The sequence below is a fragment of the Pleurodeles waltl genome, chromosome 9 (genome assembly GCF_031143425.1).
Source record: "Pleurodeles waltl isolate 20211129_DDA chromosome 9, aPleWal1.hap1.20221129, whole genome shotgun sequence".
Lineage (NCBI taxonomy): Eukaryota > Metazoa > Chordata > Amphibia > Caudata > Salamandridae > Pleurodeles > Pleurodeles waltl.
In genome coordinates, this window is record NC_090448.1 from 399174492 (window position 1) to 399193233 (window position 18742).

At 42.1% G+C, this 18742-nt stretch overlaps 1 protein-coding gene across 2 annotated transcripts in view; it reads left to right on the plus strand.

Annotated features, from left to right (window-relative positions):
* Window positions 1-18742, plus strand: part of MACROD1 (mono-ADP ribosylhydrolase 1) — a 2310829-nt gene that overhangs the window by 1646500 nt on the left and 645587 nt on the right. For both annotated transcript variants that reach the window (XM_069207113.1, XM_069207112.1), the window contains exon 5: window positions 12937-13053. In XM_069207113.1, coding sequence (XP_069063214.1) covers window positions 12937-13053 — 117 coding nt within the window. The remainder of the gene's footprint in view (window positions 1-12936; window positions 13054-18742) is intronic.

The window sequence follows — 18742 nt, forward strand, 5'->3', positions numbered from 1 at the left end:
TATAGAGGAAAGATACAGCGTTGTGATTTGACACTTATCTACCACCCCACCCTCTTTTTAAAAAAAAACCTTTAATACACTTCCCCTGATGAAATCAAAAACAATATAATCACACAACGTATACAACATTTCCCTTGTCTTCTGGTGGTAAGTACTAAAATTGTATTGTTTAAAAAAGGCACATTTCCAGGTTTACATGATATTTGGAAGAACATTCACCACCATGATAATCATGCACATTTCTTCTAGTGTGCATACAACTACTCAAATATAGATTTCATTAGGAGTTCAAAGTCGTTATTGATAGTAACTGATAGTGAAGACATAGGATTGATTACAATCTCGACCTTGTACCAGCCTTTTGAAATTGCCACCTGGTTGTTCTACTTAGAAAGACAAGTAAGCCACGAGTTGACAATGCATTTTTACAGCACATGGATTACGAGGAAGAATTAAGGAGTTTAATATGAGATTGTTTGTTATCAATGAAAATAGAGAGACCTTGTGTGAATCACGCTGATCTACTTTTAATCATCATGGGGCACTGCACAGCAGCCAAAGCAGATTAAAAAAAAGAGCTGGAACCTAGCATAGCTAAAACTGGTGCAGACTAAAATGGCAGAAAAACAACATAGGTATTTTAAAGAAAGTTTCTGGAAGATCTGAACTACTGGCCCTGAAATGACAAGACACTGTGAAGAAGTGGGCAAAGTCTTCAAGAACCCAAAAATTAATAAAGCACTAGGCTGGATGGACTAACTGCCAATTTCTGCTTAAAGATTTCCTTGCTACTACTTCACATTTAGTGACAATATATAACTTTTTTACAGAGTCGGTGACAGTTACAGCTACTATGAGAGAGGGTGACATACTCCTGATATATATAAAGAGGTAAAACCAAGGCAATATTATGCATCTGTTAGACTGATAGTGCTAGTAAACCTAGCAAATTGAAAATTGATACCATATGGGTTGGAACCCAACTAGTTGATTTTTATTTAGAAATGTGTGCAGTGTGCTACGTCTAATATAAATGTCTAATATGTGTACAATTCCAATGGTTATGTTAGCCTTGGGTGCCAAGACGGTGTTGAGTGGACTTTTCTGAGATCATTTTTAGATACAATTGGAATAGGATCTATGATGTAATAGTTAATCTAGACTAGCTATGGTAGAAATATGTATCCAGTCCCCAGGATTAAAGTGAATTGGAACAGGATAAAAGCCCCTAATTTACACAGGGGGACAAAGCAAGGTTGGCCATTGTACACAGCTCTCTTTGTCTTGTCGATAGAACTATTAGCACAGAAGATTAGGAGAATTGCAGAAGAGGAAAGAATACCATTTGGTGTCGTTTCATGTAAGACTCACTTGTTTGCAGACAGTATACTACTGACATTGTGAGATCAGGAAAATCCATACCAAAAGTAATGGATATTCTGAAAAGTTGTGGATCCGCCTCAGTTCATGGTAAATCTAAGTAAGCCTCAGATGATGGTTGCAGCACTCCAGCAGAGTACTCACGAAGGATGAATAATATATTCCCTTTTAGATGGGCAAATGGGAAAATGACAAATCTGGGCATCTATATAACTGCCACACTGCAAGGACTGTAAAAAGTGAACTAACCCTTGTCGCTAATGGACCTTAAAAGAGTCCTTCATAGAAGGCAACCTAATTTACCTCCTGGATTGGCATGGTGGGCATACTGGAAATTAATATCCTCCCCATATTATTATACACCCTTCAAGCGCTCCAGTCTCTTGTTCCCAGTTCTGATTTCTAATGAGAACAAAAGGAGTGTGACTGTTTTATATTGGAGTGTGGGGGGACTAAGAAACCCAGAATTATCAAGTAAAGAACTGCTGGCAAACAGAGGGGATGTGAGTTAGATCTACCAAATATAGGCACATATTGTAAATCTGTGAGTAGACATTTTGGCTTTATATGGAGAAGGTGCCAATGGACACATTTGTTGATGCCTAAGATACACAGGCCATCAGTGACTTATAAATCAGACATAATACAGCCTCTTATGGAAATTTTGAATGAAGTTTCACTTTGTAAGAGGATTGCGACCTTCTCATCCTCCTTTACCCCTACCTACAATAATCCATATTTTAGGCCAGCCATGACAGGAGATTTGTTTTGAAAATGGAAGTTAGAGAATTGTATTATGGTAAAGGGCCTCATTTGAAACCTACAGGAAGGAATTTTAGTAAGCGAATCAGAGAGGTTGCAGTATTTTATTTACCCAACTCTTTGGGCTGGTTCACCTGGTGTACTCAAAGCAGGCACTAGAGACGTAATGACTTTTGAGAAGGTTTTTGATTTGTCAAAAGCCTTGTTGTCAACGGTAAGCAGACTGAGCCCCATATTTATTATGCTGACAGACATTTTGCTGCCTGCAGTGTAGCGCTTAATTAAACAGCATTACATTTGTTAGTGACGAAATGCCTGTGGGCACAGTGGGGAGGGCAACAGGGGTGCGGGGGTACTTTCCCCTATAAAAAGAACAGAAAACGGCAATCCGTGTGGGGCAAGCACCAGCATCCAGAGTGTGTCGGTGTTTGTCATGCTGTGAAATGCCCACAAATCGTTTTCAATATCCATATGCACTACTCTCCAGTGTGCGAACTCTGAAATTCATCCCAAAGGAGTATTTTGTTCTCAACTATTGGGTTTTTTATGTAGCATTTCACCACCAAGGTGCTTGCATTGTAAAGCATGAGGGACTATTTTATATCCCAAAATTACACCAACTTTGCACACTTTGAAATCATGGTCATCGATACATTGTTTTCACAAACCTATCAATTTTGTTTTTCACAGCAGGCTTTTCTTAATGTTATAGTCAGGACTCAAAATACAGTCCAGACCTATTGGCTTTGCCAATACTTGTTATATTTAGCAGTTTGATTAAATCATGAATGCTCAGATAAATGTCCAAAGAGTCAATATTTTATGGACCAGCGGGCCTGATATTTTCCACTGAAAGGCGTTTGGCTAGATTGATGTCAAAAGGTTTTTCAAACATCGTTCTACATTACAGGAAAAAATGTGGCTTATACACAAACAATAATGGTGAAGTCCAAGATAAACACTTATTGTAGAGAGAGAAGAAGTTCAAATATTACTCATTCATAAATTCCATCAAACTTTATTTGAAAAATAAATCTTAATTTGGTGATGCCCATTACAGCGTTAGGTTAAAGGTAAGCTAAGGATGCCACCATGAATATTTCCTAAATGTACATATTGCAAGAATGTAAATCGTCTTCTCAGTTCATTCTGGACATATGATCAGCGCGACCTGAATTAATGTGGGGTTGAAACATTGAGGCTCTTTCAGCTCTGAAACTTGAAATTTCAAATACACTATCATTTATCTGTCCTGATATATTTTGCCTTTCCGGATCCAGGCAGCCGTGATAATAGAGTGGCCTTTGCAATATGTCTACTTGGAATTTTGCAGGCGGGTCGCAGAAGCAGAATGGATTGCAGTGTACTCAATTGTACTCAATATTATTCTAGTGAAACATAAGGCAAATGAATGCAAATGTGCGCCACTTGTTATTGGACACAGCAACACGAATTGAGATCATAAACAGTGCTAAGCTGTTGTGTTTGTTATGGTGTCATCTGTGTGAAATATTTTGGAATGTCCACCCCGTGTTCCATTTTAATGGGTTTGTGGCTCCGGTGAGCAGCTAAGGTAAAAAAAAATCAGACTTAAGATAGTGAGATGATGTGTATGTGCAGAGGATCAGGAAATGGCATTTGCATGCACCAAGAAAGAGCCGGCACAAAGAGGGAGCAAGAATACAACAGAGAAGGCTAGACAACTCGAATATATATATTGGCAGGTAAGGGAACCATTAACTGGGCAAACACACTGATTTACAACTAGAGCTGTACGGAAATAAAAAACATAATTTCGTTGGTTATTTTAATTTTTTCTAAAACATGTTTCTGTTTGTTTTAGACAAGCAAAACATTTGGCAACTGGAGCCCAAAAGATGGTGCATGCTCCGCAGCTGCTCTGTCTTTAATGCTTCTACTGTTAGATTCATTCTAAGCAGTGAGAAACCTGCCATCTCAAGATATGACTGGCAGTCCCCTGTCAGGGCTGGCCTAACAGGCCGTAAGGCTCCCCCGTTGAGATTTAAATGACTGCTGATGATCCCAAGAGGATTACAAGGCAAGCAGCAGTGAAATGATTGCCCCAAGTAAGCAGGTAGAGATAAGGCAGAAGAAAGAGGAATGCAAGCATGGGATGTACTATACAATAGGGTAAAGCTAGAGGCTGAACAGAGCAGGGCAAATGCAAGGGACGTAATAACTGTAGTAAGCATGCAAGAGAAGGGTATCAAGGTACCTGAGAAGGAGGAACAAGCAAGACAAACACAATGATATAGGAACTGAAACAAACTAGAGGCTTGGAATGCAAAATAAACTAGAAACCGCAAGAGAGAAAATAAGCAATTGGTGGATAAAACATGGTGATTGAAGAGTAAATATGGAAGCTATTGACAGAAGTTAAAGAAATAAGTTGAAGGAAGAACTGGATCTGAAACAGAGGGAAGCAAAACAGGGTGCAAAGAGAAATGGGAGCAGCGATAGAATGAACAATCGAAGACATAAATAAGAGAAGGCGTGGCTCAGGGGTTGCAGCTGACTGCTTGTTAAGGGCAAATAAGACAGGAGAGATGAAGGCAATTCATAGCTGGAAGAAATTTGCAGCAAACTGCATAGGAACAGGGCATACGCTGGCAGAAGGAAGGCAAGGATTAGCTAGCAAACAGGCAACAAGAGTTCACAAAGATCTGCCAAAAAACGCATGTACAAAGGGCTTTAGGTATTGGCAACTTATAGGCAGTTCCAGGCAGCAGAAAGCACAGGGTGGAGACACATAGCTGGAATGCACAACCCCAGATGCAGGTGTTTGCTACACGGCCTAGTGGATAGAATCAATGACTGAGGAGTAGCAGGGCTAGTACTGTTGAAAACAATGCATAGTGGTTGCAGTGTTTTCAAGAATATTTCACAATGCATTCGCTAATCTTTTGTTGATGGCAACAAGTGAAGATTTTTCGTTGTGGTCAAAATAGCAGTGCATGCAGGAAAAAATCACACAGAGGTTTTAAATCAGTTCGGGTGGTGGTTCGCGGCCTACTACTGGTTCAATCACAGAGGTAGCGAGATAAAACCATGTTTGTTTCTTCACTTGATGTTTCATGATTAGCCATTAATCTTTCTATGCTGAGAGCAACCGTAGACACCTGTGTACAAAAATTTACTTATTCTCATTGAGGTCTCTCTGTCTCAATGGTGGAGAGGTAGAGTTGGGTTAGATCTGTTGCATTGTCCTGTGGTCTAACAACTCTGTTGTGGAGATTGACTACAAATGAACTGGCAACTGGAAGAAGTTGGTGGCCATGGAAAATACAGCATGTAGGACACTCCAATACACCTCACCCTACCCCACTCCAATCCACTCCACCCCACCCCACTTCAGTCCTCCCAGCCCACCCTAATCTAATCGGCCTCACTCCAGTTCGACCTTCCCCAATGCAAAACAATCTACACCACTCCGAAACAATCTGCCCCACTCCAATCAAAAACAACCTGCCCAACCCCAGTCTGTCCTACTGCAATGCTAAATTATATGCCCCACTCCAATCCAAAACAAAATGCCCCACTCCATCTACCCCACTCCAATCTGACCCACTCCAATCCTAAACAATCTGCCCTACTCCAGTCTGCCCAGTCCATAACAAACTGCCCCATTGCAATCTGCTGCACTCCAATCCAAAATAATCTTCCCCACGGCAATGCAAAACAATCTGCCCCACTCGAATCCGAAACAATCTGCTCCACTCCAATCCGCCTCACTCCAATCTGCCCCACTCCAATCTGCCCCACTCCAATCTTCCCCACTCCAATCCAAAACAATTTACCCCACTCCAATCCGCCCCACTCCAGTCTGTCCCACTCGAATCCAAAACAATCTGTTCCACTCCAGTCTGCCCCGCTCCAGTCTGTCCCACACCAATCCAAAACAATACGCCCCACTCCAATCCAGTCTAACTCACCGCAATTCAATCCACCCCTCTCCATCCCAATTCACCCCACTCCAATCCACCCCACTCCCATTCAATCCACTTTACTCCAATACAACTCACCCCACTCTAATCCAATCCAACCAGTCCACCCACTCCGATCCACCTCACTCCAATCTAGTCCACCCACATTCCCCAAATCCACCCGGTCCAATCCAATCCACCCACTCCACTCCAATCCACCCCACCGCACTCCAGTCCAATCCACCCTGCTCTGATACAGTGAAGCCAGTCCACCCCACTTCAGTACAATCTATCCCACTCCAGTCCACCCTACTCCTCTCTGACACTCAATGTCACTAACGTTTAGTCATGCTGCACAGCAACCACACTGGTGGGCAGCATGGAAAAACACATTGCCAAAGCCAGTAGCACTTGTATAGGTGGGACCTATTGGCTTTGCCAATGCTTGTACTGGGTAAGGCGCAACTTTATGGCTGTGCCTTGGATTGGCTAAAACCACATTAGCAGCGAACTGGAAAAAATCCACAGCCCCATCCCTCACACAATGGCACACCCGGTTGTGGCAAGTATTGACTATAGAAAGAATGGCAGATGTCCTGATCGACACGCACAAGACGTTTGAATACAAATGGGGCCCATCTGTCCCGTTCCTCTCTGAGGGTCTCCCTCTTACAGCCTGCCCCACACGCACAAGAGCACTCCACCTTTTTCAGATTTAAGGTAGGTCGGTGCCCCCCACTCGTCCCAGCCTCTTCTCATATACTCACTAATAGCTCACCCCCGCTGCACTCCTCATGGCCCGTCTCCGACGGCTTCTTACAGCACACACTCAGATTTGAAAGTTTGTTGTGTTGAGAGGGTGGAAGGGTGGGGAAAAGGGGTGGGGGGTAAACCTGGCATGTTAATAAGCCAGGGGGTTTCCAAAATTGTATTCAGAGATACAATGTTGTTCCTCAGGTGCTAGGATACTGTATCCAGCTGCCGCATCTGCTGTCTGTATTAGCATTTAATTTCACAGGATCACAGTTAAGAAACATCTGGGATTGTTTTTTCTCATGCCTGTTAAAGCTTAATAAAAACAGTATGATAAAAAAAAGCACTAGGGTTTGTCTTTAACTACAAGAAGCTATAGGTTGACGTTTTGCTAACCTTCTGTGTTTAACGATGTTGAGATTCTGGTAAATAGTGTTCTGTTTGTCTTGCAGGCAATTGTGCTAAATTCAGAAACTACATTTTCAATGGCATTGGGGCCTGAGAGGCCCAGGGAAAAAGTAGCAATCGATTTCGCGGATTAGGGTGTTAATGTTATATTTTTGTTTTAACTGATTATCACTTAAAGTCGCTAGAGGTCAAGTTAGTAGATTGACCCATCCATATAAATGTTAGAGTATAATTGAAAGAAATATTTAGCAGAGATGGATTTCCTAATTGCTTGTTAGTGATAATGAAGTCCAGTTTTTGAAATTAGATTCCTAAATTCCAGAATCAAGTGGTAATCTAAGGAAGGTGTTGTGCCCAATGTGTGTTCAGTGGGAGGTGCGTGTCAGAAAGCTGTTGAAGATGTATATTGTGATCTCACCATAACAGTTCATATGCGATAACTAGAGAAACACCTTTCTTGCTCCGAATGGGATGCAATGCTATGTTGCAGTTGGGTGAAATTATGAAATGGTTGACATACTGTGACAGATGCAACAGTTATCAGTGGAATGAGAAATCTACACAAGAGCAGTATAACTCCACTTTTGATCAAATGTGTTGAGGGCTCTTGTGTTGAAATTGCCGAAAAGGCATGCCCTGGCAAGCCTGTCTTTCTAAAAAAGGAAATCTATTTTTTTTCCTCCATGCCAAGTGCAAAGGTTTTCTAAGAGCTCTGCATGTGTGCTTGGTAACAAATGTTCTAATATGGACTGGATGTGGTTCGGAGAAAGGCTTCTTGTGAGGATCTCACACAGGGATTCAAGAGCTTTAGGTCACAGTTGCTAGCAACTGACACTAAATCCGTTTTTCAAGTTGGACACGATAATGTGAAGGCTGGGGCGTTAAGTGGGATGAGAAAAGTGGGGGGAGGGGCTCCAAAAGGGGCATGGCCTATCTAATTAAGGGTGTGGCTTAAACACATAAACTACATTTCTGTGATTGTCATAGTGTGCCACCCATCTGGTATTTTGTGCCTCTATGTGCTTTCTGTTATTGCATCCAGATATATGACACAACAACACCCATACACCTAAAATCATCCAGGACTACTGGCTTTGTCAGTTGTCATTAGCTGCTTAAGATAAAGTGCTTTTAAAAGAAATATGCTACATGGACAAAATACAAAGAAAATCCTGGAAATAGCTAATACCTTTAGGGATTGTAGGATTAAGTAACGTGAAATGTAAACAGGAACTAAATTGCTGGCTTGTATTATCTTAATGTATTTTACATCCCTTGTTCAGAAATCGATCAACATTTTTACCAGTGAGGTTATGGATAATGGGAGAGGGCCAGTTAAGGACCCATTTCAATGTCCATTTTTAATTATTACCAGGTCTGAGTCCCGGATAGACCCAGCCCATTAAAAGCCCCTTTAGTGGAGGCACTTTGTTTTATTCCAAGAAGTAACTCTTCTTAGATTGAACCTGTAACAAATAATCACTACCATCATGCAAACGTTGGGCTGCCTACTGTCAGAGTCTCATAGTACAGGAGCCAAATAAAAGATGCCTGCCACATTTGCAGAGTGTTTATTGTAAGTTGTATTTTATTTATCTGTATTGCGGAAATAGCAATTGATTTCTGTTAAAGAGGGAGGAAGTTTGGTTGTTATGATGTAATCTGTATGGCATACCTTGGAAAGCTCAACCTGTGTTTTTATATGACCTTTATGACTTCTTTGGAATGCTCAAGCATTAGTGGCCGCGATGTGCAAATTTACCAGCAGTGTTCATCTAAGTGCATCAGGTACGGTTGCCAGCGGTAATGTAAAAAATGCTTTGTCAATGTGGGATGCCTCTACATGAGTGATACATGAGAGGCATAGCTGCAATGCCCAGCACCAAGTCAATAATATTAGTAATAGATCTGCTCAAGATTGTTTGATTTTTGCTACTCAAATACCAGATTTAAATATATTTTGGAAATTCAAACAGTTTTTTCCCAAAACATCAGCTTATAAATTCCGAAATTAAACATTTTTTTTAATCTGGAATACAGACTTTTAAATTTTGGTATACATATATTAATTCAACCAAGTAAACGCTTCTAGTTCAGCTGATTGGCTGCACACCGGGGGGCTGCTTATAGATAGCTGAACATCTACCAGCGGCTCTTAAGCCATTCGTTGGAGAAGCCTGGAATAAATGAACTGGGGCATGACACTGGCACAGGAATGGCAGTCTCCAAGGGTACACGCCAGCATAGCCTGAAAAAGATATGTCACAGTGTAGCTGACAACTCAGATACTTCCACATAAATACTCATAGTGAGTGCTGGAGCTATCCAATTACTTCTTCAAAAAAAGACACCAAGGTGGGAGTCTTGCAGTTTCAGTGATTTATCAGGTGGTTAGTTTTATTTACGCCATTAAAGAAGCAGTGGTTTGTGAAGGCATTAGAGAACCTCAAAGCTTTTTGCACATTTATGAGCCGGAGCTAGGGTCTCTTGGGTGTCCCAGGGTCTGGTTCATATATAAATCCCAATTCACCTCCATTACCTGCTTTGGAGAGTCTCCTTAACATGTGGCTGATCTCTGCAGCAGGAACCCAGTGACCTCTGAATTTAGGAAAGCTTTTAGGGGAGCAGACGTCGGTCCTCACCTTAATATATTTGCTGTGTACTTTGTGGCTTCCTCCTTATCATACAGTGGTAATTAAAAACTTGTCTCTCCCCTTGTCCTAGGGAGATAATTGATGCTTGTAAATGAGTAAGCAAGTGGAAGAACTGATAGCTACACGGTATTGAGAGACTCTTTACTGTACTAGAAAGTGCACATCTCTTTTTTGAGAGAACAACCCTGTGTCACCCACACCGGAGTCGTTAAAAAAAAATTGAGTTTTTTACTAGTCTAGCAGTGTGTTCGTCCCTCTTGCCGCCCGTTTGCATGTGCCTTTCAAAGAATCCGTATGATGGATGAAGACGCTGCCAGGCAGGTAATGACTCTGAGGAGAAAAAACATGACCCAAGGTATTTGCCTACTTCTTATTACCTATTTGTACAAGCTGCGACAAAAGCTCGAGGGTATATCTAACCCACAGAACGAAACACATGACAATTACCCAACCAGTCCAAAATAAAGCAAAATACACCTAAAAGATGTCCTCTCCCAATGTAAGCAAGCAGTGGCAAAGACAATAGGCCCGACTTTGCAAAAACTTTTGGCTTTGCCAATGTCTTTTAGCGATGTTGTACAGAAGCATGCCTGCTGTTCATCATGGTTATAAGTTAGTGGCGTGGGGTAGAGGAGAGTGGAGTAGAGTGGAGAGGTGTAGGGTAGAGTGGCGTAGAGCAGAGTGGAGTGGAATAGAATGTCAGAGAGTAGAGTGGTGTAGAGTGGCGTATAATGGTGTGCCATAGAGTGAAGTGGAATGGCATAGAGAAAAGTGGCATTGTGTGGAGTGGGGTTGTGTGGAGTGGAAAAGAGTAGCTTTGAGCAGAGTAGAGTAGAGTAGAGTGGATAGAGTCTGCTTATTGTACGAAGTGGAGTGATGTAGAGTTGAGTGGCATAGATGGAGTAGAGTGGAATGGTGTAGAGTGAAGTAGCGTAGCGTTCAGTACTACAGTTTTGCACATATCTAAGTAAAGCATCGATAGAGGCGGCAGAAGCTGTATGACAGTGTTAAAAGTAGAAAAGCACATTGCTTGAGCAGAAATAATACCGAAAAGCTTATTAAAAAATTGTAGGTTGCAAAAGGAGAGGAAGAACACATGCACTTGGTCCAGGCTCCAGGGAGGAACTTACACAAGTAAAGGAAGGGAAGCCTGCAGGATTTAAGGAATCAAAAGGTTGCAAATGAGAGTGAGAACAAAAACAGCCAATTGTATGATACGGGCTGAATATTAAACAATACGTCTCACATCACAGCTTAAGCACTGTGTAGGCAAGACCTAAAAAGGACTGCACAAGACCAAAGTCCCCCAACTGTTATTATACGAAAACAACTTTTCCCACACTAAAAAACTCGAGTTGTCTAACAAAACAAAGATCTGTTATCTTGACATCTCAAGCCAAAGGGCTCTATAAAGCTGCATAATTAATCTTACATATAGAGAGAGGCCTTCTCTGTTCTGTTGTGTACAAATTAAAGTTTGTACATTTTATATCCTGTGACATTGAATCTGAGTGTGCCCATTACACGTAAAAGTGGTTTGTAAATAAAGTCATTTTTTTGTTTGGTTTGAGACTTGAGTTATTGCACAAAGTGAGATTGGCTCTTCGAATCTCCCTTTCTGCCCTAGTGTGCTCGCTCTTTCACTACAAGTAAAAGAGCGCAAAGTGCAAGTCTGAGTTTAGGCCTCCTATGTGAGTATCTAGAGGGAGCACCCACAATAATTCTGGAGGCCATATGGCATCTTGGGCACACGGTCCCATAAAACAGGGTTACAAAAAGGTTTGAATGTACAGCTTTCTTGTCTTTATGCCAATGCCACAAATATCCCCAGTATGTGAATATATAAACATTCTAACCCTGCTGGTTTTTACTAGTCTCATTACTTATTGTAATCCCTCCACCGTGTAAATGATCTTCAGCTGTCAGGCTTTTAAGATGTTGTCGGGAGATGGTCAAACAGGTGGTTAAGTGGAGTGGCAGGCTGGTTGTTCCAAGCCTTGGAGATGAATGCTGTGAATCTCCAGTCCCCAATAGATTTCATGAATCTGGGGAGAAGGAGTAGACAGCGTAAATATCATTTTATTGCATAAGCAGAGGGCTTTGGACCTACATATTTTGATGGACTTACAGTGAACTTGACTTGAAATTGACTGCACACAAGACCACTCCCAGACCTGAAAACCCAGTCCTCGGGCCTGCAGGGTGTTAGTCTGTGGTGCTGTTGGGTCTGTGGGAGAGGAATCATTTCAGAGCCTGTAGTCCCTGCTGCTCTTTATGCCTGCTTCAAGGAGCCCTTCTGTGGCCTTTGTGCTTCCATTTGCTTTAAAACCGCTGCCCAGATATCATTCCTCAGGCTATGATACCTGTGATGGAGTGCCCAAATAATCCTGCCAGGGCCTGTAAAAGGCCAGTGCAGCATTTCTTGTGCCGTAGGAGGAGTGACAATCCACATCGACTTCAATAATTGACCATATTTGATTGTTGCAATGTAGTACTCCCTTCTGTTGGCACATTAGGCAGTCGCCTTAAACTTGCCCTGCCTGTAAATGGTTTAGGCTACAGTATTCGTTGACTCCTACTCTTTGCACCCCTCTTTGGCCTGTGTTTGGGAGTAGTGCTGAGATGATCGGATCTGTTGATGTAGTCTTGTGGTTTTATTCTTTGCTAACTGATTGCATGTACCTGCTTTAGCAGCTTAGTTTAGCACAATTGTATTGTATTGTATTGTAATAGTATTTATATAGCGCTTACTACCCCTGATGAGGCGTCAAAGCACTTTTCGGCGAGTAGCACGCTACTCCGGAACCCAAAAGGAATTAATTGTGGATTAGTATAGGGAAATATGAGTACAGTTTTGGTGTTATTATGAGTTCATTTGAGCCACGGATATGTGAGTTTGTTAGTTGGATTGACAGGAGTAATTGAGGGGTGGAGGAGGGAAGAATCCAGAAGTGTTAATCGGGAGTTACTATGACAGTTAAGTCTTTCCTCATGCCTCACTGGTTAACGCCATCCTGTCTTGTTTACACTCTCAGTGGACGGCTGCATCCACCAGGCAGCCGGAGCCCTGCTGAAGGAAGAGTGCAGCACCTTGAACGGCTGCGAGACCGGCAAGGCCAAGATCACCTGCGGCTACCTGCTGCCCGCCAAACGTGAGTACCTGCTCTGTGTTATCTTTACCTGCTGCCTTTCCTTTCATTGCAGCACCCTATCACAGCGAGCCTACTAACTGCAGTTGATTCCCAGCAGCCAATGCAAAATGCAGTTTTGCCTCATAATGTGGAACCTTAACCCCGGCTATGATGCCACTCATTCCTTTAGCGACAATATTTACTCTTGTTTAACAGTAGATGCATAGCTAGTATTATCCGGAGTGAAAATATATTATGTGCTGCTAGTGTTATGTGGATAATGAATAGTAAATGTGTGACTAATGCTGGCTTTCTCCCATTTTCCCACTGTGGGTACCGACTGCGTCTAGTGGCGAGAACTCAAACTGCTTGTATAGGTTTTCATTGGAGGTTTAGTGCGTCGTTTCACTCGTGCAGGAGAATGACATACACAGGCATGTTCAGGCCCATGCTCTGTACACTCTCCCCAGTTACAGTTTCTCTGATGTGGGAGGGGAACTATTTCACACACTCTGGGAGACTTTTTTATGCAGCCCCACTTATTCTTTATTGTTGTTTTTTCAATCTAGCATTTCACTTCATTCAGCAAATGTTTTATACCTTCCAGCACTCTGGCTTTAAGTCACATGTGAATCAGCTAACCCACATAACCTCTATGTATTGTGTTTAGAGAACAGTCATTCGGAGCATGCTTGCATTACCATTTGTGAGATCCCTCTAAAACTGTGTAGCGTTTTTGCAGATTATAGGTGATCCTATCCCTCAGGAGAACCTCGATTGCATCATTAGGATGAGGAGTCAGAAGTTGACTGCGGGAGTTTGAAAACCAGCCTGGGCCTCAGCACTATTTGTCAGTGAGGCATCCAATCAAGGTTCCCTCCCCATCTCGTCTGGAACACACCCTCACTGGCCCTGTTTAGTGGTTCAACTAACTCCAGGTAATTTGAAATTGTGTCCTCATAACTGTTTCCCCCAAGTGCCATAAACTTTCAAAACAATTCAGGTGTCAGTGTCCAGCGAAGAGGCAACAGGGGCCCTTTGGATAATAAACCCTCTGGCTCCAGAAACTCTGTGGCACGTCAAGATGGGATGCACTTCCCATCTGGTCATGCTGGTTCCGAGTTACATATGCATTATGGGACTGAAGCAGTCTGTCTCTCTTGATGTGGTCCTGCAGACTCACTGCACTGACTGAGTACGCCAGCCTTCCTCAACACAAATCATGGCATCTAATCTCAATCTGCTTTACTGACTGTGTATGGTCGCACCACCGAGTGGAGCAGAGCTTGCTCAAGGGTGCCCCGTTTGTCTCAGACCCACCATGTCAATGCCCAGATCTCGGTAATAGTATCCCAATACATTTGTGAGAGAAACATTTTCACAGGCATTTTTACATTGAACGCCGTATTAATGCACAAGTCATATTTTGTTGTAACTTGAACCGAAATGTGCATTTCAATTAAACTAATTGGTTGGAAAAAAATTCAACGAAAACGGAATTTACTTTCAATGGTACTTGCTCTGCCTAGTTTGTATATTTTTTTAAAACATTGGAAATAGCCTGACATCTAATCCTAGCCATAACCACAACCCTAATGTTAGCCACAAAAAATAACTTCAACCTTGCTCATACCTCATTTTTAATCTTTAACCTAACCACAACACAGAGCACAGAGGGGGTGTACATCAGAAACTAGAGGGAAAACGACCTGCCAAAACATGCATGCAGAATATTGTGAAGGTATCTCAATATATGCAAGTATAGGGTTACTATAAATAAATCCACATTTTTGTAGCTTGACAATATACATGCCTTCAAGGTAAGTGGACCGGAGTTAAGAATAGTAAATCTCTACTTAAATATACACATTACCTTCATGACATCCTCATTTCAATATTTTTGCTACAATAGTTTGGCAAGTCTATAGTTTTGTCAAATATTTTCTGATATACAACACCTTCTCTGTAGCGTGAGCACTAAATTTAATAGTAGGTATCCACATAAGTATATCCCTAACATTAACATAACCCTTCAGCACAACCACAGCCTTAAACATAACTCTTACCCTTATCGTAAACCTAATGCTAACTCTTCACTTCCTCTAACTACAACCCTAACCTTAACTCTGTCTCAGACAATCATCAACACGAACCCTAAATACTAACATAACCCAGCAGAATCATCCCTTCAGACATCCTTATTGTAATCATAGCACTTACTTGAAAAGTAATTGTAGGATGCTGAAACAATGATGCCGATAATAACATGCGTCCCACTTTTAATATATTTACTTAATTACCTCTGCTTCCTTTGTAATAGTTTCTTCATTTTCTCACTGCCAAAATCCCTCCATCGGTACCTTTTGGGATTTCATTTGTCCCTCCACATGAATGTCTGGGACTTGAAATCTGTCTTCCTGTCCTGCAACTCTTCCTTTTGTTGGTTAGATCCCAAGAGGTTTGCTCGTCCATACAAATTATATAACAGCCAACGTCTATGTTTGAAAGCAAGTGTTCACTCACACTCTGGTGGCAGGCACACAAATGTGAGTGTGGATTATCGCCTACAGAACATTTTTTTGAGTGTCTATAAGGAGATAGTTTGAATAGGCGTCTTGAGTCTCCCACTTAGTTGGAATTTCAACTAGTTGGAGATCCACTTTCAATGCCTTAAATGATCAACCATTAACACCTTTGTGACTGATTACAACTTGAATTTGAGACGATTATCAGCTGGGGGTACATTGGTTCTGTTCCTAGGGGTTGGTCTGAATTGGAGAGTGAGTATCCTGTTTTGGAGGCATCAAAATCTTCGGAGTCAGAGCCTTCAGAAAGTGTAATGCTATGTTGTTGACTCATTTGTGTAGCACAAACTGTTACACAACTAGGGCATCCTAGTGCTTGAGGATTACAGTGGCAAGAACAGTAAGAGGGTGCTAGGTGAATAGCTAGGTTTTGTATTTTTATTTCACAGAAAAAAATCTTTTTGAACCAATTGTTGAATGGCAAGTTGTACCAGTGTTTGGCTGCCAACGAAGTGGAGGATTGGCTGACTGGTTGGGCTTCATTAACTTTAGGAACTGAGATGAAGTGAGCTGTGGAAGAGTTTGCGTAGGGTGACATACAATGATTCACTGTTACATAGAAAGAGGGCATTTGGCATGAACTGCACCGTGGCAGGTACACAGAGTTTTAAATATGATAATTTGCCGATAGGGAGTCAGTGAAGGGTGTGAGGATGGCGAGACAGGGAGGAGCAGGAAAGACGCCCAAGGAAAAGTCTGGTGGCACGTTTCTAAATGAGCTGGAGCCTAGTGATTAAAGATTTAGAAAGATAACATGTAGGTAAGTACAGTAATTTTAATGAGATGTCATGACAGCTTGAATCACTGTTCTGCAGTGCTGAAAAAGGAGAGACAATACACTGTGAAGCTATCTGATGTGGAAAAAGCAAGATGAATGGACACTGTTGATTTGAGCAGAGAAAGAGAATTGGCAGTCAAATATAATTATGAGATTTTAGGCAGCTTGCAAAGGTATGGGAACTTGGCCTGTTTATGTGGGTCATCGAGTGAAAGACCTTATGGAGTGAGGACCTCTAAAAATAAGGTCATCCGTTTTGCCTCTTTCAGTTCGAGCTCTTTGGAGGCCAGTCAGAATGAAAAATGAGATATGCATGGGCAACACCTCTGTGCTGTGGTATGGAAGTCATCAATGAGCTATACAATGTTTTGAGTGTTGTCAGCATATGACATAAGCCTGACACCAAAGAAATGGAGGAGGCTAGTTAAAGGTGAAACTTAGATGGTGAAGGGGTAGGGCTCAAAGAGGAGTCTTGCTGTATTGTACCTTTGAGGATGCGAGGCAAGGAGTGGATGGAGGAAGGTGGACTTCCTGAGTGCAATGCAAGAGAAAACACGAAAACCTGTCAAGAGCTTTTTCACAAATTCCTGCATTGTAAAAGAGGCTGGTCCGGTTTGAAATGGGAAACAGTGTCAATTGCTGCACTGGGATCTAAACAATTCAGGAAAGCTCTGGTGGCCACAGCTTTCCTCACCAAGTCTGGACCTTCTATATCTTCCTTCCAGGCACTTGAGTCTGCTAGAAGTTGTCACTCTTGTCTATGAAGAAGCTTCTACTCCCCCAATACTCAAGTTGAGCACTTGGTTCCTGGTAAGCTAGCCTTTATCCAGCTATGCTTCTCTTCCATGTACTTGGACATCCTGGTGCCTGACACAAAAGTTTTCTCTGGAGCACAGTACAGACTTGAGTTTCTAAAAACATGTTATTTGGTGGTGTCAAAGAATATCATCCTATTCACTTGCTTGGTGGATAATATCATGTATGTTTATGGACACCTTGCCAAATCAAATATAGAGGTCGACACCTGTAGGCCTAGACAAGGCATCCATGTGTACACCTTTTTTTTAATAATCTTTATCGAGTTTTGAAGAGAAGAAATAAGTAGTAACAGTGCTGCACATCAAAGTTTAAACACACACGGAATAAGTGTCCCAACAACAAGATCATACAAACATGCTTAACGTCTGCCCACACCCCTGCTTGTGTGCAAATTATCAGATGGAACATAATGCAGTACAGAACCACGAGTGTATACGATAAATTATATTATAGAATTGTGATCTAGTCTTTAGTCGGTTGATCAGTGGACATGTCCATAGAGGGACCTTTTAGGTCAGGTTTCATACTCTCCCAGGCTCTGAGATCATCAACCAGTTTGTCATCATTGTGGGCATGCTTCATCCGGACTTGTTCTGCTATAGCCCATTAAGTGACATCTCTGATGTAGTCTGTAAATCTTGGAGGGGCAACACTCAATCATTTTATTGGTATTTGACGTTTTGCTAATATGAGATCCAACAGAGAAAACGTCCTGTTAAGCTTTTACTGGAGGGGATCAGACCCAAGATCACTTGTTGTATTTCTAATCATACCTGCCACCCAGAAGCTCTATTTATCTTTTTCAGGACCGACCACCAGTAGGGTGAGAGGACCGTGCATTCCCAAACTGTGTATAAAATCTGCCATCAGGCTTTTGCACAGATGGTATGTGTTGGGGCGTGCAGAGTAGATAGTATGCAGGGTCTTTGGAAATAGGTAACTCTGGTGAATAAAATTATATTGAATTTATTTAAATCTAGCATTGGAGCTGGCAGTGTGAGCCCCTTCATGAATCCGGAACAATCCCTCCCGGGTATTGTTTCTGCTATCTCCTCCTCCCATTTGGTCTGGACTGGGAGAGGCACGTTCAGGAGGTCCCGGCGTAGTGCTCTGTAAAGGTATGAGACTAAATGTCAGCTCACGCCATTTCCAGCAATGTGGTTAACGTGTTAGAGCAGGATGGGACAATCAGAAAGGTAGGCCAAATCTCCTGTGCCATAGCAGAGATTTTCATATATTGTAAAAATTGGACCATGCTGGGTGCAAAAATTTCAGCAGCCGTGACCATTAGGTTAAAGCACCCCTCAGGGTATAAGTCCCCCAGAGTAGTACAACCCCATCTTTCCATCTCTGGATCGACATGGATTCCACTATCCTATGAAAAGGTTGCAGAATCCAGAAGCAAATCTGGGGTATGAGGAGCACGATGGATCACCCTCTTAACTATCCCTTCCCACATCTCTGCCACCTGTCGTATCAAATAAAGTGTGTTGTGTGGGACCAGAAAGCCACTCATGAATAATACAGG